Raw genomic sequence first — 26,318 nt, 5'->3', positions numbered from 1 at the left:
GGGACAGAGAGAACGTGGGATGTACAGTATGCTGTGTGGGGTAAAAAAATAAAAATAAATAAAGTGTCTATGTGTTTATGTGTCTTTCACTTTAAAAAAAAAAAGTGACAGAACAGTGAGGGAGAAACAAGACTGCAAATGACAGAAAGTCCAGCAGGTCTACATGTGCATCTCTGAGTATGTGTTTTTTCTGTGTAGCAGCACCTGGATGTTCTCCAGCTGGTATTCCAGGTCAGTCCTTTCAGTCTTCAGCAGGTCAGTCTGGTCCAGAGCGTCCTGCAGCCCCTGGGTCAGGCGGAAGATGTGGGTCTTCTGGGCATCCATCTGCTGCTGCAGTTTCTCTTGCTGTGGAGGTGAAACAGATGTTACATCACCATCTGGACGCTGCAACTTTGCCACTCGCACCTCTTACAACTTGCATTCTGTGATAGCACCAGCTAAACCTTTCAGCATGGTTTGACAAGTTCATTTTTTTATTTTTATTTTGGCAATTAATTTGCAAAAGAGGTATACATCTAACGACATAACATGCAGTAATAAGCACAAAGAAAACTTTTAAACATCTTAAATGTGTACATAATGCAAAAAATACAGAATGTACCTCCTCCAGCAGCCTCTGCTTCAGATCCCTCTCGCTCTCCAGCTTTTGCTGCAAACTGTGGGCGTTCATCTCCAGCACGGCATGCTTCTTCTCCAGATCATTCAACTGAGAACAGAGAGCAGGAAGAGTTTGTTGTAAGATCTGCTAACCAGAATAATACTGTGCCGTAAAAATACTTATTCAACAGTGTGGAAATGCTTACAGTGTCGGCAAGGCTCTCAGTTTTGAGTTTCTGGTCTTTGAGGGCCTGCTGCAGGGCCAGGATCTCAGCTTTGTGCTCCTTAACTGCCTGCTCCACAGCTTGGCGAGACTCAGAGCTGCGCTGCTCTGAACGATGCCTAGACCGTACAGCAAACCATTGTTTACACCGTTATTTTGAGTCCTCCACAGTGTTGGGCAAGTTACTTCCAAAATGTAATACATTATAGATTACTAGTTACTGTCATTTGAGAGTAATTAGTTATATACCATATATTACTGTCTCTGAATTGTAATGCGTTGCACTACTTTTGCATTACTTTTGAGTTACTTTCACCAAAATAACAGGGGAAGTTTGATTTGGCAGCTAGCTGGATCAATAAAGTCTCCTCTTTATCCACTTTAATACATCATAGATTATTCATATTTTGTATAATTAATATAAATATGCAAAGTAACTAAAGCTATACAAAATAGATAAGTAAAACGTATAATAGGCAAGTAGGAGAAAATGAAAATACTCAATTAAAAGTACGGCATTGTTGTAAAATGTTTGTTTATAGCAATGTTATTTAGGTTAAAACACTCTAAAGGAAATGTTCAGTTATAGTGTGATTAAAACTCACTATTAACATTATTTACAGTACTTGATTTACAGCTGATTTGTGAAAAGGTAGCCTACACAACCTTATTTAACAGTAATTTAGTTTTACTGCGAACCGTCACAGGAAGTGCTTTTATTTTGAAGTAGGCTACACGGAGGTTGTCTGTTGTGTAGCCTACTCTTGCTAGCTTACTGAGATGCAACATGTCCATCAGGCTCAAGTTGTTCACTTTCTTGTTTGTAAAACTGCAACATATTGAACAGTAAATGGTCACAGTAAAAGTCATTCGAAGCCATTCCACTACAGGCATAGTTACTCTCCACTGCTGATAAAAATGCAATGATATTTACGTGTAGCAAGCCTCAACATTAATTCCCGACATGTTTATATCTGTCAACCGCTGATGTACCGTCACCTGTTGGGACATACATGCTGTCCGTACTGTCTCTGGTTCTGACCACGGGAACAGAAACAGGACAGCTCACTTCAACGCAGCGTAATAACTCCTGAAAATAATATCCATCTCACAAATGTATTTGTCTCTGCAGTCATCTCAACCATCGAATACAGCAACAGGAAAATAATACGGCTTTTTTTTTTTCCTGTGAAGAAATGTGTCACGGTGTTGGTGAATTCTTAAAAAAAACAATGCACCACTAAATGTTGCGTTAAAATGCGTTGTAACTCGCGTTACTGAGATTGTAACGAGTATAATATTACCAAAATTTAATTAGTAATGCGTTATATTACTGCGTTACAGCAAAAAGGAATACATTACTGTAATTGCGTTACTTTTGTAACGCGTTACTCCCAACACTGGTCCTCCAGTGCATACTCTTGCAGTTGAACTATCATGTTTTTACTGGCTTTTTTGTAACTGATGTACAGTTATTTAAATCAAATCAAATAAAGTATGTATCAGAGAGGGTTCAGGTTTTTCCATCCAGTAGTCCACAATATAATTTACCTACAAGACAACATTCCATTTTGAGAAAGGGTGATTTTGTTTTTGCTCTAAATGTTGCTGTTGCTATCAGTGTTGGATCAGCTCCCTCCGCCTACACACTGAATGCAACCGGTTTGGGCATATTCTCTAGGGTTTGTCAAAAGGTATTCTGGGAAATATATGAAATTATTTTCTGAGTTGGTGTAGGCAGGGCATGTGATAAGAACCGGGTACACCAAAAGCATATTACAGTAAAACACAGATAGAATTTTTTAAGGTGTACTTTTCTTCATCCCTGACCAAAGTCTTTACCCTAAACTAACCCTTAAAAGAATAGTGTGTATATACAGTACTGTATTGATTACAGTAATCTCAGAGTGTGTGTGTGTGTGTGTGTGTGTGTGTGTGTGTGTGTGTGTGTGTGTGTGTGTGTGTGTGTGTGTGTGTGTGTGCGTGTGTGTGTGTGTGTGTGTGCGTGTGTGTGTGTGCGTGTGTGTGGGTGTGTGTGTGATTGTAACCTGTTCTGTTTCTCTGTATCCAGCAGTCTCTGGATGTCCCTGGTCCTCCTCTCAGCCTGGTTCTTCTCCTCCTCCAGTGTTGCCCTCCAGGCGTCCCACTGTCTCTCCTTCTCCAGCAGCTCGTCGTTCAGGGTCTCCAGTTCCAGAACCTGCTCCTCCAGCATGGTGCATGTGGTCTTCAGTGTCTCCAGGTTCTGGTACAAAAAAGGGTTTCAGATGAGAAATACCTTTGATACACAAACTGTGGCAAGAACACAACTCCACTTCTCAAGTTGTCATTCATTCTCAGCAAAAAAAAGGCAATTTTATAAAGGAGAGATAAAGAGAGGAATGTAGTTTAACAGCTTTAAAAGTATTGTCATTGAGGACTTCTGTTATTAAAATATTATCACACAGCCTCAAAAACTACTAATGCTCATTGACTGAATAAAAATCTCTGACATGTCAACAAATTTCTGAAAAGAAATGAATGTTATGAAAGTTAACCTGTGTAATAATTTAGCTGATTATGAACAAGAATCTTGTGGTAGTGATTTATTTTTCCTCTTATGTGTTTCGGAAATCCTCTAGCCTGCAGCTTCCCCTCAGAAGGGTTTGAAGGACAGTTCTTTGTGAACTCAGTTTTGAACTCACTCAAATTTTCAAATTAGAAAAGTACAATATTTCCCTCTGAAATGTACAGTAGTCGAGTAGAATTACACTGTCAACTTACAGCTCTCTGCTTATTATTTCTGGCTACTGAGAAGCTGTGATGGAGGGATCACTATTTAGAAGTAGCGGTGTGAAGGCTTCTCTCCAGGATTTTCACTTGCTGTAGCAATGCAAGGCCTGGGGCTAGCAAGGGAAGTTTTAGAATGGCATATAAAACAGAAGTAATCATTTTCAAAATGACATTACACAAGCACAAAATGGCCATTCACTGACTTTCTCCCACCAGAACCTGTTGGTTACAGGCCATCATGCAGGAAGGAGAGTGGGTAAAAAAAAAAAAGCTATCTTAACAATTAACTTCTTCATTTACATGTCAGACATAAAATTCAGTCAGCCATGGCACCACAAAATAGCAACATGCCTAAAATAAACCACAATCACAGACATAGGGGCTTATGAGGAGCATTTGATGGCAGGTTAAACAACATACCTGAAGTTCAACAACTAATTTCCCATGTAAACCTGTGTGTGTGTACCTTCAGTTTAAATAATAACTTCTAAACTACAATTAGCAAAACAGCACCTTTGGAGTCATTTGCATGACATGTTTGGGCACCGAATGTTTTGTTATTCACAGGGCCTACACAATGTGCTGTGTTTTATGTCTTACAACGCACTGCTATAGACTAAGCATTGGGAGACAAATATAGCCTGTGCTGGTGTTGCAGCAACACCACGGCCCTCTGAAGTCCAACGCTTTCACAGCTGACACGACCTGGGAGTGATGGGGATGACACATCCCTCCCACACACCACCCCATCCCTCGTCTATGACTTGCATCACTGGTTACACAACCAGCAGGACTGAGAGCGCTACTGGACACCCACACACAGATCCTCCCACAGGGGCAGCACACACATCACACAAGCTCCTCGCTCACACTCTCTCTCGCTGCATCCAGAATACAGCTCATAACAATACTGAAATATTCCCAGGGTTTCTGCTGCCTGATTTACACTTAACACTGTCAGCGCTGGGAGAGATGTCTAGGTCACCTGTCAAAGGTAGTGTGGCTATATCCCATAATGTAAGTAAGTGGAAACCTTGTGTCTGACTGGCTGTGAGTGGGAAGTGGGAAGTGGGCAGGGGGAAGGAACCTGAACTAAAAGAAGGATTACAACTGTCACAGCTCTGAGTCTCGTCAACAGAAAACTGTGGGTTTTCTTTTTTTTTTTCTTCAAAAATATTCAACTAATGACAGCTGATATTTTGTGGCAATTTCATGCAGAAATATGAAAACTACTAGACTATAGTGGTTGGCTCAGTGGTAAGCACTGTGACAAAATTATGGGGTTCAAAAGTCAGCTGTTTAATTGTTTGTTTGATTACTTGGTGATAGACTGGCAACCTGTCAAAGGTGTTACAGAGAATGAATGGTTGGAAGACTTCAGTGTTTTCCTGTTTAGTTTTGAGTCATGTTACGCTACAAATAATAGCAGTATTAATAAGAGCATGCAAATGTCCTATTACAAACAATTTAAAGGTGATATCTAAAAGTGTTCAATACATTCCCCATTAAACTTTGGCAAAGCCTGATTTTTGATCATTTTGAAACCTGCACTGTTTACTTGCTAGCAGTCTTCTTTACTGCCTCTGTTGGCATATCGCTGTGCATTACTGCCACCTGAAGAACAGAGTGATATCATTGGCAGGAATGTGTATCACTTCATATGCAAGCCCGTGCATGAGAACTAACAAAACAGGGATCCACACGTAGAAACATTGTTCCATATTGCTACAAGTGGTCAAAAACTCAACAAGGCACCTTTAACTAGAGTACATGGTCTCTGATAGACAACCAAGAATAGCATTGATCAATATTATGAATACAATTAAAGAAACTACATTTTGTTAATCATATTTCACAGAGTATGACGACATGACTGGCTCATAACTAACTTTTAATTAGATACCAGTATCAGCTGATTCTATCAACAAATCAATACAACATACCAATTTTAGATAATTGAGCATTTAAAGGTCCCATATTGTAAAAAGTGAGATTTTTTCTGTTCTCGATTTTTTGTATCAAAGCCCTCAATCCACAGAGAAATGCAAACAGCCCATATTCAGAAACGGTGCCTAAAAGCTAGCCAGGACTTGACAGGAGGTCAGGACTTTCGTACGGTTGTGATGTCACAACTATTCTATATAGAGGTAAAAAGTGCCGCTACAGTGCCGTTACAGTCATTCCCTGGCTGCAATGACGGAGCAGAGACTCCGAGAGTGCAGATGCAGAAGACCCAGAAACGTTGACCAATCAGAAAAGACTGTTTTTTTTGCAAGGGTGCTTAAAGAGACAGGCGCTAAAACGGAGCATAAATACAAGTATCTTCAGACAGACAGTATGAGAAAAATAATGTATGTTTTATACATAACAAGTATGGACCTGAAAATGAGCATAATATGGGACCTTTAATGTCCTCCTGACTTTCCTTTCTTTGGACTGTTGATAAAAAAAAACACATTAGCAGGCACACACACACACACACACACACACACACACACACACACACACACACAGACACACATACACACACACACACACACGCACGCACGCACGCATGCACGCACGCACGCACGCGCGTACACACACGCACACACACACACACACACACACACACACACACACACACACACACACACACACACACACACACACACACACACACACACACACACACTTATTACACATAATTACAACAGGACTAGCAGCCAGGTACCTGTTTCTGGTTGTTAAGGTGCATTTCACGGTCGGCCACCTCCCGACGCAGCCGGTCCACATCCTGGCTGAGTTGCAGCCGGTCTTCTCTCTCGTCAGAGGCTTCATCCAGCTGCTTGGACAGGTAGAAGTTCTGGCGGTTCAGTTCACTGTTCTCCTGAGTCAGTGTGGTCAGCTGCTCCTCCAGATCTGTGATCACCTGCAGGAAGTCAACAGGACTCAGACTGCCTGTTTAAAGAGAGGTAAATATACAGAGCACCCACTCTGCACCCAAAATAGATCAACTGAGAAACTATGTTGACACATAGACTGTGTAATAGGGTCTGGAAAAGGTATCCTTACTGTATTGTGATGTACAATTAGTGTACACAATAAATGTACATTCACTTTACAGTTTACACACATGAAAAGGTCTCGCTTAAATTGTGTGCATATACTATAGTCATAGCATTGTGCATGTTATTATTCATCCACACAAAAAGCTGACCAAACAGCCCACACAGTTTCTAATGCTGCATTATTACATGACGCAGATATCTAGGGTTAGTGATATAATGCAGTAATCATTTTAGCAAGATATCTTTTCTAGGCTACTTGTTAAACATTCGCATTTAGTGCAAAGAGCGGGCTAATCATTTCATCAGCATCAGTCTGTTGCCTTAATCAGCCATGACTACAGCACGCTGTAGGGAAATGAGGGTTAAAGGCTGGTGAGGCTGCCTGTAAGAGCTCCTTATTCTCAGCTCTCATGGGAACATGTGTACCACGCAGAACTTCCAGGTGGCGGGGGGAGGGGGGAAGCAAAGCTTTTAAGTTCATAAATTAGCTGTCTGTTCTGTACTGACTCAGTATTTCTGCTCCCCCGAGGCAGGGGACTGACAGCAGCAACTAAATACTTAAGGCGGGCCGAGGAAGTCAACGCTAGAATGGATACAGTGATCCGGCATGCCTCTATATTTACTCTACTTGTCTGTCATCCCAATCTATACAGCAACTTGCAGGCCTAAATTAAAATCACATCCGGAGCTTTGCATCCTCAACACTGCTGAATACAAATTGCTCAATAGTATTTGTACAGCAAATAAAAGGCCCAGCTAAAGAGAGGCAGTAAATCAGTCCCACAGTTTCCTCGACTAAAATGAACGCAATATTTACTGTACACTGAAATACAGAGGAAGGAACATCTGCTCTTTCTACTAAACAGCTGTGGAGAGTGAATCCACCTTAAGTTGTTTTACTCACAATGTTAAATTTAACAATTTTTGGGGAAATCATTGCTACTGATATATGGGTGACCAATATGGATTCATCTGCAATATACTGTATACATACATATAGTAAATTTGCAGGTAATAGATTAATAGATAAAATAACAAGTTGGAAATGTCTTTTGGCTAAAAGGAGTCCTCATTGATTTGACATTGACAATGGTCTAATACAACCAAAAATATTAAAGCATACAGTAGCTACTTCAGTAGAAACAGAATAACAAAATCTTTGACGGTTGACAAATGTCTAAAGTCCCACAATATACACTTATATTATATATTATATTAGTCTTATTGCTAACTCTAATAGTTCTAATGTTAGCTATGTGAAGGATCTTAGCAGGGAAAATGGGCACTTATAAAAACCTAAGAGCGCCACTCTCAAATGTCACCATTATTACACTGTCAAAAATAACCTTTCTCCAGTTTGCGTACATGATGACTACCTAATGTTGCAGGTATATTTAGAGTTAATATAGATATAAAAAAGTCTAAAATCCCCACTAGTGCCACTTTGAGGCTACAGTGTGCTCCCATATTACAAAATAAACCCCATAATACAAAACAATGTTCAACAAAGAACATACTGACAGTGTAAGTATTTCTACAGTCTTATTAGTAGTGTGGCTAAAAACTAAATGTATGCGGTCAGCAAATTTCATTGCAGTCTGCTGATTATGGGATGTCTTGTGTGCAAAGTTGACATTTTGGTTGGAAGATAGCACAAATGGAAAGTTCATGGTATATCCACAACATAAAAACAAGTTATCCTTTGAGGGGCTGGAATGTGTTCAACATATTTTAAGGAAATTGGCACTTGATATGTCTGTCTGTACACATGGAAATAATTGCCTGATGTAAGTGCTGGGCAAAATGGTGCACTAAAACTGTCAAGCTGTGGCAAAAAGAAAGTAAGAATTAAAATATTTATATAAATGACAATTTGGCCTGTACTGTAGTTGTCGAGATATATTGCTCCATCTAACGGATAGACCAACATGGCAAGTCTCAGCAGGGCAAAAAATAGAAGCTCTGCTTGTTGCAGAATTTGGCTGTGTTTGCCTGAACGTTGGCCAGCTGAATCTATGGACAGTTCTTTCTGAACAGTTTGCGAGTGGGAGGACCTCAAAAGTAGGGCAATGGAATGGAAAAGGAAGACCATGATGGTCTTTGTTTTTATTCAAGGTCAATGAATTGGAAGGCACTCTAATCCCTTAAACATGTCAACATCATTTTCTTAAGGTTAGTGAGAGGCTCCACAGTAACACCGCCCCCCAATATTGTCCAACAAAATAATTACATAATATAACAATAATGGCCTAGGGACTGAGAAAATGGCAAGAATTCCAATGTGCTTGTACTGTTCCTGTGCAACTGGCAAATACAATTACTTGGGAAACCTTTGGCATTATAACATTCTTTAACATAGCCCTCATCGTCTGTAAAATAAACAAATGCAAATGGCTGTTCAATAGCTAGATTTACTAGGAAAATGTACTTTCAGCAGTCAAATAAAATATGTATCTTGCTATACAAAATAATGCCTCATTATCATAAACTCTGGTAACAAGGTGGTGTTGTTTTGTAAAAGAGGGGGAATAAATATCTGCGGACATGGAAAAGAAAATAATCAAACAATTACAGTGAGTAATTCATTCTAAGTAATTCAGCCATTATGTGTGGACTCGACTCTGAGATGCTGTATTAGCTAACTAAACCACAGTGAGTCCAGGTAAAGTTAAGTATGTGACACCATGAAAAATCCCAGAATTCTCAGGTGCCAAACAGCCATGATGAGTGTATAACAGGCATCATCAGGGCTTGTTTTGGTAATGGTAGCTCACTTAATGTGCACAAATGGCACCATGGAAACAAACAATCCAAATGAGAATTAATCTACCACTTTTAAGAATTGGTGTCTATTAGGAACAACAATTCTCACTTTGACCATAAACACAATGTTTTGGGACAGCTCTGACAACATTAGCGTGGAGCCCTGGTCATACTAATCACCAACCGAGAGCAGTTAGTACTATATTTTAACAAAACGTACCAAAAAGAACACGCGTGTGATGCAATGGATTAGGTGTTTAAAGTCACAGGGAGTCCCTTTGTTTAAATAGAAGTAGAAGAGTAGTATTTTCTTTCTTTCTTTTCTCAAATAAAGCCTGATTTACCAAAGCCCGACAGAAACATATGGAGTGAAATATTATGGCTACTTCAGGTTGTTAGTTATGTGTGATGGTGTGTGAAGATTTAGTTGCCAGACGCGCTGTCTATTCCTGGAAAGAGAGAAAAAAGAGTGAGCAGCTTACCGCACAGCTGTCTCTCAAGACATCAAACTTGCGTTGTATCTCATCTCTGTGTGCCTAGCAGGTATGACAAAGAGACAGAGGGACAGATTTCACTGCCTGAATTATATGACAACAAAGGAGACATCAGCTTCAGTATTCCTCTACTCTCTCTCTCTCTCTCTCTCTCTCTCTCTCTCTCTCTCTCTCTCGCTCTCTCTCTCTCTCTCTCTCTCTCTCTCTCAATCTCTCTCTCACTCTGAGCACAGTGATCTCCTCCTCAGCCTCTGCAGTGGTCTCCTCCAGCTCGGTCTTGGAGTGCTGTAGTTGGTTCTCCAGAGCGTGGCGAGCTGCCTGCAGATTGCTGATCTGGGACTCGCGCTCCTGCAGCGACAGAGTCAGATCTGTCACCTGACGCTTAATCTCCAGCTTCTGCTCCTCATGCTCCAGACCGAGCTACAAAGGGAGACAGAAAAGGGAAGTTATTCACCGGCATTTTTGTTTTGCCCAGTACTATAAAATTACAATTAGACATCTGCACTGAGTCAATAAGGTTGTTGATTAATACCAGGAAGTTACTCAATGACTCAATAATCCAGATGTTGAGATTTCTACGCTATAAAACTCACTTTCAAGTATTTGGGGAATGTTTAAAAAAAAGTGCTCCTTAAGATCACAATGCACTGATCACAAACGTCACATTAGATCCCAACGTCATGTCATGTGTCAAATGTATGTATTGTACATCAAACGTTCTTTACCTTTTTTTTTTAGCATTCAACCAAGTGGCTCGAGCCCATATATAATCATTAAACAATCATTTTATATGCTGCACCTGCTGCCACATGTTGCACTATAATTATTCCCTCAACATATATTCAGGAAAGCACTTACACACAGGTGTGTGTCTACTTTTTGGAGCCTGATCTACCCTTGTTTTGAGATAAATGTCTTTTATTCGCGATGTCTTGGATAAGTACTTCATTACCCACAATCCTGAACAATCCCACAATCCCACAGTGATGCCTCTGATTGGTGGAACTCATGCTGGTGAGGAGGGGGGGTGTCAGTACCCGATATGTGCTGCCTGCACGATCCGTCACGAGGATTTACAACACTGCACGAATGACGATCTGTTCCACGCTTCTGACGTTAGCCTCTGTTGGGAAGCTAACATTAGTTTAGCTAACAGCTAATTCGGCTAACCGCTAGCTGACAGCTTGATTCAGTCTAAAATAACGTTAACTCAAACTTAACACTGGGTAAAGCTGTCTCCAGCTGACGTAACAGCCGTTATATATGTTAACGGATATTTTCAGGTTTTATTTTGAGGGTCTTTTAAAGTTATTACATGCTGTCTCAGCTAGCGGTTAGCCGAATTATCTGTTAGCTAAACTAACGTAGCTTTCTTTATTCAGTGGTGCGCGGTGGTTTATGGAATGAGTAGTTCCTTCGCTCTGAGATGACGATATGTACACAGTCTTGTACCTTTTACTTTTTGGGGATTTTCTGTTCGTTTTTTTACTCGAAATGATATGTTGTATGCTTATGAATCACGTACCATCTGGTTAGCATGGTCTAAAACTCTTTATATACGGATTTTCCCAGATGTCAATGGGAGAAATGAATGGGAAATTTACTTCCGGAACCCAAGGTCTCTCGGAGGAGGGGCGGGACTGTTGAGCTCTATTTGGCCCACCCATGAGAAAGAGAGAGACATCATGGCTTGCAAACAAGCAAAGCATGGCAGTCGGTCAAGGCCACACCCCCACCCTCCACCTTGCCCCCCCCTCTCCTCCTCAATAGCATTTAAAGCTACAGACATAGAAATGGCACATACTAAGGAAATCATTGTGGGACTGGCTCGTAGTGGCTGTAATTCTGCACCAAGGCTGAATTTCAGGAAAGAGACTTCAGATACAGTATTAGGGGATCACTGAGGCCTATATAAAAGCATCCAAAAAGCAGCATGTCATAGGACCTTCATGTCTATTGGTACATAAAATCTAGCTTAAAATAAAATCATAAAATCTGCTCCATCTCCCTGTAATATCTCCTCACCTCTCGGAGCCTTGTTTCCTGCTCCAGCACACGGCTCTTATTGCTTTGCTCCTGCTGACTTATTTTCTCAAGATGCTCCTCCAGTTTGGCATTCTGGGCCTCCAACTTCCCAGCCTGAGACTCCAAGTAGAACTTCTGTTGGCGAAGCTCTGAGATCATCTCCTCCTGGGCTTTCCTGCCAAGACCACACATACTTGTGTGCAAAAAGTTCAATAGGAGGCAATGCTTCCTGGTATTGTGCAATTATGTGTAAAAACACTTCAAGGAAAGAAAAGATACGTTCCTGTTATTCTTTTGCACATGCTTCTATCCTATCATTATCTTATATTTATCCTCTTTAACCAATCTCTTGACCGTCTTCTTCTATTATGACTAAAGCAAATATTTTACTCAATACTAATCAACAAAAGCCCACGGCTTTCTCTTGAACTAACTTGAGTATTTCATGGATAGAGATCTAGAATAAGGTGGACGTTTTTCTAATGCTTTTAATTGTTACAGTCAAAAAGAATTACAATGATTTGTGTATAGGTACTTACATGTTTTTCTGGGTGTAGATACTGCTATTGGCTGCCATTTTGTTGGCCTCAGACAGCTCAGCAATTCTCTGCTCCAGGCTGTTCATCTTAGACTCCATAGCATTTATGGTCTGAACAGAAACGATGCACAGCATAGCTTGTGTTCTAACTAAACATTCAGTCAGATCCTCACATCACCGGCTTAAATTGGGATCAGATTAAGGCTCATTATTTTGTGTTCGGCAATAACCTACCCAAGATTATTCCAAACAACAGAAAACTATGTCAGTGTGAAAAATCTTAAAATGCGACTGGCCCGTTCTTACCGCCTTCTGTTCGCTGATGATGCTGCACTTCTCCCGCACCTCCTCCTCATATTTGCTCTGACTGGACTCCAGCATCTCCTTATCAGCCATGTCTGCCTTCATCTGGGCCTCCAACACCTGCTCAATGCCAGGCAGCCCACAGAACCATAACTAGGATATCACTTAACAGGACAGAGAATGGCGTGAAGATGACATACTGTAGATCTCTCCCAAGCATAGAGTACACCCACAACTTAACCAGCTAAAATGTGACCTCCGAACATAGCACAGAGCACTTCCTGTATATCGGGATGTACCTGCCTGTTGTTTTACATATGTATATGTGTAGGTATTTATGTTTTCGGAAATTTTACCTTTATCTTGTCTTCATAGAGCTTCTCCTTCTGCTTTAGATGAGTCTCCAACCGCTGGGCTGTGGTTTGGGTCTCTCGGAAATTCTCCTCCAGCGCCTACACAAACATACAAATATGTTGAATACACAAAGGCTGAAACTAGACAAAAGTACTTACTAACTAGCTTTTATTCTTATAAGAGCTATGTACAAACCATTTTGTCAGAAAAACAGCTGACACCTTTGTGATATGTGATAAGTGAGGGATCAATAGGACTCCTAAATCATAAACACTTGTTTCCTGCTAGTAATGTAATTCATAGGGGCCCTATCTTGCACCAGGCGCAGCGCAGCGCAAAGCCCGACACAAGTGTCTTTGCTAGTTTAAGACCGACGCAGTTGTCAGTTTCCCGTCCAGCGCCCACATCGTTTAAATAGCAAATGCACCTGCGCCCATATGTGCGCCCATGGGCGTGCTGGTCTTACAGGGAGATGTGTTCAGGTGCATTCTTGGCGTATTGCTATCTTGAGGCAGTGGAAAGTGATCGCGCCATTGACCAACAAAAACCTGGTCTAAAGTCAATAACGCAGCAATTCATTGTTATTTTTTTAAAGATTTGTTTTGCTGGCCATTTTAGGCCTTTATTTTGACAGGACAGCTGAAGACAGGGAAGAGAGAGGGGAGAGACATGCAGCAAAGGGCCGCAGGTTAGAGTCGAACCCTGGCCTGTTGCGTTGCCATATATGGCCGCCTGCTCTACCAACTGAGATATCTGGGCGCCCATTTCAATGTTATTTTAACGCCTACTTCACCTCGTGGAGTTTTGGTGGCATAGTGCTCGTGCTCGCACGAGCAAATCAGTTTCTTCTCTCCTTTCTGCTAAGCAAATCCGCCATCATAATAGCAATGTGCCAAGGTACAAATGCGCCTGGCTTTAACTAAAGGGAATGGGAGATGACACTCTAAATGGTTTATTGCATGTTGCGCCCAAAACACACCTATGATTAATTAAGACACTATGTTTTCTTTTTTTAACCATGCGCCTGGCGCACGGACCCTTTTTTCTGCCGTTAAACTAGCAAAAGTGCGCTTAGATCGTTAAAATAGGGCCCATAGTGTTTTAAAGGCATACTATGTAACTTTTCCCTATTCGGTCCCCCTACAGGTTGTCTCATTGGAACTGCAGCCGTGCGAGCTGTAGTTCCAATGAGACAACCTGTAGGGGGCCCGAAGAAGAAAAAGTGACATAGTATGCCTTTAAAAAAAATCCGTTATAAAGAGCTTTTATTTAGCTCAATTGCAAGGAGAATTTTGAGTGTGATGGAACTAGTAGGAAATTTAATCACCTCACAAACAATATGTTTGACCATATGGTGTATTACATAAATACTTCAATACACAGAATAACAAGAAGAAACGGGCAAGAACACATATATGCTAGGCTGTGTGTAGCATATATGTGTGTGTGTCTGTGTGTGTGTGTGTGTGTGTGTGCATGTGCGTGCATGACAGAAAGGTGTGTCAGATGTTTGTTGGGTGACCATACAGATGCTTTTTTATGTTTGTGTTTTTAGTGTTATCTGTTGAGTGTTGGAGCAGACAATGCAAGAACATTTTCTGTGTGAACAAAGACAATAACGTTTTATCTTATCTTATTTAAAAGGCAGTGTTGACAAGGCAGTGCATTACTTTGTTTAATGTATTAATCCAGAGACACTTTTTCATAAAATGCATTCATGACTTGTTGTAAGTATCCAAGTACTAAAACCAGTCCCTTTTGTTTGTCACTATGGATGTAGTAAGTAAGTGCGCATGAGACACACTGTCATCTACATCAATGGGGTCAACTCGACCTCTTCTCTTAGGAGCGCTCTTTCTCAAGCTTTTTTCACTTGTTATAGCAGGAAAAGCACAGGTGGAACTAATACACAATACTCAAGCCCTGGAACTGGCACACAGAAATGGAACACAGCAATTATTATTACTACCTATTAACCTCTCCCCTGTACACCCACACAGTTATTTTGTACACGCCCACACTAATCAGTCAAACTAATTGAAAGCACTTGTGTGGGTGTAGCATGGGGACAATATTATGTAAAACTATATTTTATTATTATTTATACAGGCTAGCTTTGTGCCCTGTGTATATAGAAATAACAGTTATATAGCAGTTTCTACATACCAGTCCATATGAAACCGTTTACATCCAGATCATCCGTAAAGATAGTAAACAATAAACATGAGGTTTTTCAGAAATATTATGTGAAATAGCACTTCCTCTGCAATGATGAGCTTTGTTTACCTCACACCTCCTCTGATTATTTTAGCTCCACACAAGTGGTGAAAGGTGGGTTACCAGAATCTTATCTGCCATCTGCTGAATCTGCCCGGCCTTGCTCTGGAGCTCGTCCTTCAGTTTAGTCTCCCGGCGCTCCACAATCTCCAGCCTTTTCACCTGGTTCTCCAGAGTCTTCCTACCATCCTGAACACAAGAAAAGCGCGCACGCACACACACACACACACACACACACACACACACACACACACACACACACACACACACACACACACACACACACACACACACACACACACACACACACAAAATCGTTAATTGACTTCTAGAATATTTCTTTTAGTTTTAAAAATGCATCCTTAGGTCAAAAGATCCAGCGTCTGAAATGGTGCTTTTTGCTATGTGGACATCATAGCGATAGAAATGCTAATTAGACTTAAGATTTCCATTTCAAGGAAGATTTGATGCTATACTGTAGGAGCCGCATCCATTTGGTTTGGTAGTGATGCACCTCTCCAATGTCTATATCTCATAATTCCAAGTTCCTCTCAATGGTTCCAAAGAGCCCATTTGCATTGATGTGTGACGGTGTAAGAGGTCTTCGGAGCTTTAAATTTGACCACAATGTGTATTTATTTTCCTCTGACTGTCCTGTCCAAATGAATCCATGCTAATTACCACATTTGCAAGTCTAGATTCGGTGCTGATGAAGTGCTGTTTAAGAAGAATTCATAACAACCCCCCCTGAAAAATAAAGAATACTGTATATGTAACTAGAGACAGTGCATATATTATTACATAATATATACATATGCACATCTTTATAGCACAGTTTTATTCAAGCTGATGGATTGTGTGACTAGAGGCCTGTACTACGAATCAAGATCAACATGCCCTGGATTTACTTCAGTTACTCGGCTTCACCTAACCTAACAACCCGCGGTCCTGCATAAACTGTGTCACGACGGTGGTTAACAACTAGTTCAATCAACCCAGGGTTTGATCTCTAATCTCCAACATAACCTGCTCCCGACCAGGTTAGGTGTTCAGCATAAGTTACCACGGTGATTTAACCTGGTAACAAGTGATCCACCGTTGTGATACACGAAACCCTGGGTTGAACCTGAAGTTACCTCGTTAACGCCAAATCTTGCTTCGTAGTACAGGCCTCTGGTCACCGTACAGTTCTGCATTTGATTTTTATAAATAAAATGTTCTGAGACAGATACTTATAAGACAATGTTGGAGATGATGAAAGATTTGCCTGCTGGTATCTGCACTCACTCCTGCACACAGAGAAAGGTGCAAGGTTTGGACATTACTTAGTTCCTATGTATTCCCTGTTAAGTGAAAGTTGTTGATGATTACATTGAAGGACTTAGAACAAGCAAAAAAAGTCAGTGTTTAGATGCTGGAAAATTCCTATTAAGATTTTGTTTAGAGGAAAATGTATTAAAAATAACAATTAAAAATGTTTTTTTTTCTGATGCAAAAAGCATAAACAATAGAAAAAGAAAACATTGGAGACAAACAGAAGTGATAAATAATTAAAGTGCAGTAAAATAAAAAATGCACCATTATTAAAATAACTTCTTTTGGTTACATTTAACAGTGGAGGCATTCAGTGAATTTGGCTTGCAAGAAAACTGCATAGAAACCATTTGTTAACATTATAGCAGAAGTAGGAGCAAGAATTACTGAGCCACTGTAGAATCCATTAGTAAAATATCACATGCAGACTGATTAGCTTTATAGCACCAGTAACAACAACTGCTTTCTGTGTTCAAGACCACAGATTGTCTCTGTACAATGAATACAAAAAGACTTTTGGTGAGATTTGTACAAAAAAAGAATATGAATTGCAAAAAAGGCTGCATAGTCTGTCTGGTATGATACCATGAGACTATGATTGTTTGTGCACAACACATCAATGTAATTTTTTTTTATCAGCTTAAAGTTTGGTTTGACTTTGTGTGCCTTACAAAAACGGAACAGTGAGGTAGCTTCACAAAAATCATAAGTGGGTTCGCTTTTCCAAATTATGATCAACTGTGTCAAACATTCAGGTTATCTGTCATGCTATCATGCCATCACAGCAGTGTTCCTCAAAAGGTGCAAAAACAACATGTTTACAAAAGAGAACATGTAGGCAGATTTATTCATGCAACACTTTAAACAAAGAGGTCCATGATGTTGCATAAATACATCAATACACAGAATAACATGAAGAAACGGGCAAGAACACATATATGCTAGGCTGTGTGTGTGTGTGTGTGTGTGTGTGTGTGTGTGTGTGTGTGTGTGTGTGTGTGTGTACCTCAGTCTCACGGAGGCGTCTACGCAGGCTGTCACTGGAGTCTTCCTTGTTGTGTAGCCTCTCCAGATCTCGCTCCATGCGCTCTTTGGCCACTCTCATATTCTGAAGGAGGTCTGTAGCCTCAGCACTGGCCTTTAACGACTAGGGGTAAAAAAAGAAGAAGAAAAAATCACTCAAAAAGTATGTGTTTGTGTGTTATTTACACAATCTTAAATGTAATAAAAAAAAGTGTATATTAGTAACCTTGTGTAATTTACAAATTCTCATTTCCAATCTCTGATGCAACATGCCACTGTATAATTAATTAACTGTTCCAAAGAAAATATTTGAGTCAAAATAAAAGATGATATGAATATGTACAAGTATAACATATACATATACAGTACATGAAATGATCAGTTACATATGCAGCTGCATCACCTGCTTAGTACTCTTACCAGCACTGGTGACACGAGGGGACAATGCACTGGATATTGATATCAAGTTTGTGTGTATTAGAAATAAATGGCATCCCTTTGCTAAGTTCTACTAGGAAACAAACTGATGTATAATGCTAATATGAAATCCGTAAACAAACTGCGCTGGGTTATTTTAAGAAGAAAGTCCTACCCTACTGATTATTTCATTAACTAGTTTGCATTGAGTCAGAAGTAGATTTTTCATTCCAAATGTGGGCTCAGTCAGCTGTGAATATCAGGACCACAACCTCATGGGCTCTTGGCAGAAAGGATGGTACATTACAATATTCATTTCTAGGAAAAGACAATTAGGATGAAATTATCTTTACTAATGCTGATAATTAAGCAGTAACTCTTGTTTTAAAAAGACAGCTTAATAGTTCTCGGGCCATAGACCAAGTCTGACTGGAGACAGAGAGAGAAAAGATGAGGTCATGGAGGGTAAATAAATAAGTGTTATACACTCATCTAAAAGGGTAAAATGCTGTTACATCTCTTGCATTTGGGAGTACAAGCACATATAAATTATTCATTAATATTCCCAGCTAAAATATTCTACCTTGGCAAGTTTCTCTTGAAGATCCTGGATCCTGGTCTGCTGCTCAGTACTGGTCTAAAAAAGGAAAATATAGTCAAGATATTGAGATATTAAAGCTTATCATCCTTTGTTAAGAGTCACTTGAACTTGTCAGTGTCCTTATCTAGACATACTGTATTTGGAGGAACTTAATTTTCTACCTTCTCCAACTTGGTGATCAGCTCCTCTGCATCTGCTTTGCCTTGCTCTTTGACCTGGGAACATAACACAAACTTTGAAATTCCTCCTACTAATGATCATGGCAAGTTCAACAGTAAAGTAGAAACTTCATAATGACTACAAGTGAGTTAAATACGATGGTATCATATTGTTACATTAAGGTACACTGTGATAAATCATTACTCTTTCCATGTAACTTTCAGGATCATTGACAGCTTCAATTACAGACCTTTTGCATCTTATGCTGGTAGTCGGTAGACTTTCTCTTTAGTTCCTCGTTGGTCTGCCGAGACTCTTTCAGCTCAGACTCATACAGGTCGCTACGGCGACGGGCAGCAGACAGGTCCTCCTCCAGTTGTCTTATGGACACTCGCATCTCCTCCAACTGGGCATGATATTCCTGCACAAAAACCACAGAAACCCCCAGATAAGAGAGGAGAGGAGAGAAGAGGAGATTAGTAAAGGGAATTTCCAATTTCACAAAAATAAGAGTACATTTCACTTAGCAGAGCACATACCACTGCCAAAATGTACCTCTAATGGGACACAGTCTTTTCAAATTCTGGCAACTTGTAAGCACTTCATTCAGATAACATGAAAATATTTGATTAGCTGTTATTAAAAGTGTCCTTCTACCAGTGCAGCACATTTAGAAAAAGTAATTACTGTATGTCTTAAGAGGAAAAGAGCTCTCCATCAGCCCCAATGTGGTTTGACGTGAACCTGTTTGATGAAAATGTTCTTGTTAGAAGCAAACTGCATCATTTATAAGAACAAACTCATTTATAAGAGATGTATTTTTAGATGTGCTACTGGTACAGAAGTACATTCAAACTCAACAGGATGAAAACGGTTTGATGGAGGCAATTAAAAGGCTTGTATAAAAGCCTTTATATATCAAATATTTGGTAGTAATCGGAGTGCAGACACTTAAAAAATGGTAGAAAGAATTTGAACAGAAAAAAAGGAATGCGGAGAGAAAAATTTGATCAGCCAAAGTCACTTAATGCACATGTCTGTTTAAAAGTCATTAGTCACAGCCTAACAGATCTAATTTCCACCTCCTCATCAGCGTGCAGGGAACAGGGCCCTGTCTGTCAGGCTAATAAAAAGTAGCATCCTTCTGCATCCAGGGAGAGTGATGCTCCACCGGCACAGATTAGGACAAGTGAAGTATATTACATCAGACATGGTGTATAAGGTCTGAAATAGTTTAGCTGGAACGGGAGGTTACATATAAAACCATGAATCTCTGAGTAAACAGGCTGTCTCCCTCAGCACACACACACACACACACACACACACACACACACACACACACACACACACACACACACACACTTTTCAAAATCCCATTTGTGTCCCCCCCCCCACACACTTTCAAATCCGTTTGGTATTATTTTATTTATAAGTCTCAGTGATTGGCTCCTATTTTAAACAATAAAGAAAGTAAGACATCTTTTTCTTATACATAGTTTGATACTATTCTTTCTAGAAGAATTTATCATTATGATCAACTTAATTATTTCCTGGATGTTGTATCACCATAGTCCCTATAAATGCAGGCATTTTTCCTTCATAGAGGAATTTTTGGCGCCCCACCCCAAAAGATGTTTTAGCCAGCCCCAAAGGGAAATTATTGCCAAAATGATAAGAATTGAGAGAAAAAAATAGTAGATCAAATCCTCTTCGACTGTGATTAATAGCAATTTACCAAACAACAGTTGAAAAGCAGAACATAAACATGAGTAGGAGCGATTATCTCAGTTTTTACGTCCAGAGTCTGGCGGTGTCGGACTCTTCCGGTGATTTTAACAATGGTATTTAAATATTAGTATTACTTTTTTGAGCAGTTTTGTTGTTTGGGGTTTCACTTACTCAAGCGTAATCAACATTTTTGTTTATCAAATTGTCAAAAATAACTGGCAAATGCATATAGATTTCTGTCAAATAAGGTAACACAGACTCATTGCCTTTGCTGTTCGCGGACCGATCATGCTTACTGTCGTGCGTGGACCAAAAAGGCCTATTTTGAGCCAGGAAAAACCTGAAATGAAATGTATGTAGAAATGCAGGAAATGGGATTCAAATCGAAATCATTTTTTTGGCAGAGGACCCCCAGACGCTTGTTTTGTGTTTCCCCCACTTCTCAAGCCAAAGTTACAGCCTTGGTGGGAACTGAGTAATGTGGGTCATGTAAGAAGAACCACCAGTGCGGTGGCTGTGCACAGTATAAAAGTACCTATGTGCCTACCATCCACTGATGTGTTTGGTTCCACAAGAGCAGGTTGACAGCTCCCATCAATGAGGACCGACTGGATCTCCTGGGTACTACCTTTCATCTCGTTGTGTCTTCCCAAGTCAATAAAAGCTGGAAATGGTTACAGTAATTTTTTGGCAAAACAATGACTCAGTATGAGGAAATTAAAGACAAGGGAATTCAGGTTTCAATATGACGTTAAACAACTAAGGGCTTGTGGAGCGCTGAATAACGGTATTCTTTTATTACAGAGAACCAGTGTGCAATAAATGTTCTGTCCTTGGCTCATTTAGGTTCTGTTGCAAACATACGTGCGTCATTTGAGTTGGAATTTAGCCATTGTGGCTTATTTATTAATACTAAAAACATTTCCAAGAGACCAGTAAAGACACTAAAATCTCTATAAAGCTAAATGTAATTGAATGTAAAGTGAGCAGTCACTCTCAATGCTATCACTTCATACTGCAGATTTACAGATTTAATACCTCCTAAAGACTGAGAAAGACCATCAAGTCAGTAATCGTCTGCGTATTCGTTATTATAGGGCTGCTTACCATCTTTATTGACAGTTGAATCAGCCCGAAAAACACAGACTGCAAATCTTGAACAGTTTAACTCTCGGTAAGGGTGATATTATTGTATATTAGGCAATAGAGTTGCCTGGATGCAGGACAGCTGGAATGGAGTTTGATACAAACATTTTCATCTCAGACCTTGAAATGTCAATGAATATATCAAAGAGCAATCTTTTTTTTCAATACTGATCAGCCTCAAGTTTAAGGCTACTGTTCCAGAGTTCCACTCAAAGATATTCACTTTTTTACTCTTTCCCTCCAGCTCAATATACTCACCCTTACAGTAAATATAACACTGCTGCCTAGTTATTTTCTTTCTATATAAACAACTAATGCCAAATGGATGACACACTGGCAACAAACAGAAGGCTAAATGTGACCATTTTACCTATTACAACATACATTATGCTCCCTTCACACATTTTATGTAAAATTATTATTTCTGCACATGGAAATTAAATGTTAAAGAACCATACCGGTGACTTTGCATTATTTTAGCCCATTTACTGGAAATTCTAAATACTTTACAGTTCTGCTGACTATTTTTTAAACCCCAACCTCAGATTTGGTAAATAAGCTAAGCAGCCAGTGTTATGTTAGAATGAAATAAGGAAAAATGTAAAATCACACTCATATCATACTTACTATATAATACTGTCATCCCCCTCTCTCTCCCCCACTTTCCTGTCTTCAGCTATGCTATCTAATAAAAGCCCAAAATAAAATCTTTAAAAAGAATTCAGGTGGAAACAAAGTACCAAACGAAGTCAGTGTTTTCAACCAATTCACAGAGCTAACGTTAACCTTAATTAGCTAGCTAATGTAGCTAGCTAGAGCTGAAAAAAGTATGTTGTCATTTCAGCTGGCAAAATTGAATGTCAGCTAGAAATGAGAAGCCTGCTTTTGTCTACCTCTGTCTAAAATCCAGGGCCTATTGTTTCATAAATTATTGTTTAAATTATGTGTTGCGAATCTGCCGCAGTTATCATTATAAACTGCATACATGTTCAGGGAAAGCATTGCAACAGTAACTAAAGGGTAACCTGGAAATCCAGACCCAAATCCGAAAGATTAAGGGTCTGGCATTGAGTAATGAAAATGGCCCAACTCGAGGGGCGGCACCAAGCGTGCATTTGAAAATCTCACTGCACGCAATTGGATAACACTACGACCAATCACAACAATACACAGGGTGACGTATCCAGAGCCCCATACGCTCTCTCATACGTCGTCATCTGTTTAGCTCGCCTCTGGCTTGCCTATATCAGATACACCGATGTGATTGGTGCAGCTCGGCTACAGGGGCATAGTTAATGAGGATCATTACTCAATGCCAGAGTGACTCGCTGAGCAAATTCAAATTGTGCTCTCACGAGAACTCTGGATTTCCAGTGTAACTAAAGGGGGCAAGGCTAAGCAAACTGTCAACCATAGAAAAAAAAAAAACTTATTTCTGTGCTGTCAACTGACAGCTGGTGGCAAAGGTTAAGAGGACTGCAAGCAAACATGGATGTAAATAATGCATGATTAGTTTAGCAGATGTTTTAGAGGAAGGAAATGTTTTCAACACATTTGTTAAGTTCTGGTCACACACAAATTAATGAAACTTTGTTTACAAAAATACTTGAGCTTGCCGTAAAGCAGTATCTCTGGCCGTATATGTGTATGATGTCATTGACATTTTAAAAGGCTTTTTAGAACAAAAAAGACACTTTAAAAAAATCTAACACCCAGCATTGTGTATTTTCTTAGCCTCCCCTTTCGAATGCAACATTCAAATTACTAGACAAAACATTATATCCTGAGAAAAGTGGATTTTAAGGGGTATAGCTCCATAGAGTCCCATTCATTCTGCACTCGCCTGTGAGCACCCCCTATATGGATCAAGAGTGGAACTGCAACCAGTTCAGAAGCCGGAAGTAACGAGAGAATTGAACTTCTTCTCTTATTAGAAATTCTTTGGTAATGTTGAAAAGCTAGCAAGATTTGAAAGTAGCATCTCCTCGGGGTTCCATCTAACCTCTCCCCCTGCCCTCGGGGCTCCGACCCAAACACCACCGCTGCGTCGCTGCTTCAGAGCAGAGCAGAGGAAGGACCACAATTTTACTTAATGTCTCATTCACAGGTAAGCAAACACCTAATATTATCATACCGAATGTTTAAAACTAAGATGACTACTGTTAACAATGCAGCGACAATGCGCAAGAGAGTTAGTCTATGGCTCAAACTCGAGTCGGGATGGGTAGAGTACGCACAGCGGGACAAGGAGGCATTTCATTGGTTCGTGCCAAGCAGACCGCAGGGCAGTGATTGGTGGACGTTTTTGGATGACAGCCGCTACAGATGACACATCTTTTTTGCACCTTTTTCAGAGCCCATAAATTAATTACTGTTGTCAAAGTGTAAAGACCATTTGAAACAATATGTAAAAAGTGTAGGCCTATTTTGGAAATAGTTACCAACTCTGCCTGCATTTATTTTTGTTATAAGTGTAACTGTAAACCTGACTTTTTTCTTTGAATCCACTGCACTTGATTGTGCATATATCCACAATACACATATACAGTGAGGGCCCATAAAATGTCATCTAATCTTTTTGTATTCACACAACCAAGACAGAAACAGTGTGGTGGTTGTTTAGTTCTTCTTTGGTGAAATTGACTCTTTGCATATGTTTGCAGGTCTTAATGGCTTTGGCACCAATTTGAAAACCAATCTATCCCAAATCTCTACTGTTTGTTGATCCAACACTGCAAGGTTTCTGCATGGGAATGATTAACACTGCAGTCATATGACAGAGCGTGGGAGACAGATGCTTTTCAAGATGAAATGCTGGATTTAGCTGGCATTAATACCCCTGCTGAGAGGCACCAATAGGAACACAGAGCCAGATAATATGCATGCGCCGCAAACTATCCTCATAAATTTGAAGATACAGACTATACTCTTTTTCTTTTAATCATGACTTATTCATAGAAGGATTGCTTTGAGAAGGTTTATTTTTGATTCCCCCCAGTTATGCACATACAGTTATGAGGTGCACAGATTAACACACACCTTTACTCACACCTTCTGACAATTATCCTGATGGGGGAATGTTATTAATATTTTGCTGACAGTGTTCAACTTTAAAGGACAAATCCGGCGCAAAATGAACCTAGGGAACCTGTGATTTGTTTTCATGCTAATGGAATGTGACCAGTTTTAGCATAAACCACTAATTATCTTATAATGCTAGTTGTCGGGGCGCTGGTAAAGTAAAAAGAAATTGTTATTTCTATACCACTAACAAGGCTCAAAATAGCACCACACTTCTTTGACCAGTCGTTTGATTGGTCGTGACTGCTTTTCCCAAGATGGCGCCTGCCTGTATACATGAATGGTACTGTCTTTATAATATTTATAATCTTTTTAATAAACTGTTTGTACACTTACAAAGTTCTCAATGCTTCGGTTTAGATGTAGGGACCCTCATTGTGCTACCGTGGAAGTGTAGTGCTATTTTGGGCCTTGTTAGTGGTGTAGAAATAGCGATTTCTTTTTACTTTACCCGTGCCCCGATGACTAGCGCTATAAGCTAATTAGCAGTTTGCGCTAAAACTGGTCACATTCCATTAGCATGAAAACAAATCCAAGAGAACGGTCGACTCAGTACACATGTGTTATTAACCCCTAGGTTCATTTTGCGCCGGATTTCTCCTTTAACTTGTGTCTGGCAAACGAATGTTGACCTTTATTTGGAGACCCCCCCTTCAGCTCCTCCTGAAGGTAGGATTATGGTCGCTGTGGTGTTTCCGGCGCAAGGTGTACCAGCCAGAAAATTACGTCACCATGTTCTTCGTGTCTAACTCGATGGCTCCGCAAGTTGTCGCTGTGCATGGTCATGCACCTCTGAATTTTTGTAACTCGATGCACGCTGCGCTTTTTATTTCAACATGGTCGGCTGGGATGATTGGCCGAGCAGATTTGCCTGTACAAACATCTGTATGATTCTTCATGTACAGACCACAGGGAGTCAAATGGCTTTAAATTCGTGGTAAGAGAGAGCCACCACACTAGTAAAAGAAGAAGCTTTTTGCTGGAGATCGCTTTGTCAAAGCTAAAAACAGCCTCATGGAAAGAGTGTTCATAACATCAAGAGGCAGACAGTAATGTCTGTGTCCAACAATTTATGTAACTTTCCAAAACAGTCAATCTGACAATCATCATGCTTCTTCACGCAACAAGTTGCTAGGTGTGTGGAGGTGACAAAATGGACTGGATTTGACATTCATTGTCAAGCTTTACGATATTCGTCACTTTTCATGTGCACAACCGAGTGCAACTCCTACAAAGCCTTTGAGGTGAGACTTGTCAGGATGTGTTCCCCCATGTCAGGGGGGGCAGTGGTATGTAGTCAGGCTTTTTGACCTGTTTCAAGTATACTGAACCCTTAAAGGATAGGTTCACACATTTTTTTAAAGATTATTTTTGGCCTTTATTTGATAGAACAACTGAAGACAGGACAGGGGGACGAGAGAAGCGGGTGACATGCAGCAAAGGGCCACGGGTCGGA

At 40.1% G+C, this 26,318-nt stretch overlaps 1 protein-coding gene across 9 annotated transcripts in view; it reads right to left on the bottom strand.

Moving 5' to 3' along the window:
- The window catches only part of LOC116051665 (citron Rho-interacting kinase), a 59,509-nt gene that overhangs the window by 22,060 nt on the left and 11,131 nt on the right, over nucleotides 1–26,318 (bottom strand). For 5 of the 9 annotated variants that reach the window (XM_035998778.1, XM_035998775.1, XM_035998770.1 and 2 more), the window contains exons 5-20: nucleotides 19,158–19,328; nucleotides 18,910–18,963; nucleotides 18,731–18,784; nucleotides 17,714–17,854; nucleotides 15,457–15,582; nucleotides 13,119–13,214; nucleotides 12,766–12,882; nucleotides 12,461–12,570; nucleotides 11,922–12,114; nucleotides 10,119–10,316; nucleotides 9,885–9,938; nucleotides 6,303–6,500; nucleotides 2,869–3,062; nucleotides 804–939; nucleotides 602–706; nucleotides 205–345 (exon numbers count right to left, since the gene is read on the bottom strand). In XM_035998778.1, the coding sequence (XP_035854671.1) occupies nucleotides 205–345; nucleotides 602–706; nucleotides 804–939; nucleotides 2,869–3,062; nucleotides 6,303–6,500; nucleotides 9,885–9,938; nucleotides 10,119–10,316; nucleotides 11,922–12,114; nucleotides 12,461–12,570; nucleotides 12,766–12,882; nucleotides 13,119–13,214; nucleotides 15,457–15,582; nucleotides 17,714–17,854; nucleotides 18,731–18,784; nucleotides 18,910–18,963; nucleotides 19,158–19,328 (2,088 nt within the window). The remainder of the gene's footprint in view (nucleotides 1–204; nucleotides 346–601; nucleotides 707–803; nucleotides 940–2,868; nucleotides 3,063–6,302; nucleotides 6,501–9,884; nucleotides 9,939–10,118; nucleotides 10,317–11,921; nucleotides 12,115–12,460; nucleotides 12,571–12,765; nucleotides 12,883–13,118; nucleotides 13,215–15,456; nucleotides 15,583–17,713; nucleotides 17,855–18,730; nucleotides 18,785–18,909; nucleotides 18,964–19,157; nucleotides 19,329–26,318) is intronic. The other 4 variants (XM_035998788.1, XM_035998782.1, XM_031302211.2 and 1 more) reach the window with 1 other exon arrangement.

The sequence above is a fragment of the Sander lucioperca genome, chromosome 2, assembly GCF_008315115.2.
Source record: "Sander lucioperca isolate FBNREF2018 chromosome 2, SLUC_FBN_1.2, whole genome shotgun sequence".
NCBI lineage: Eukaryota > Metazoa > Chordata > Actinopteri > Perciformes > Percidae > Sander > Sander lucioperca.
The sequence above is the reverse complement of the archived record's forward strand: the minus strand, read 5'-3'. Positions and strand labels throughout refer to the sequence as shown.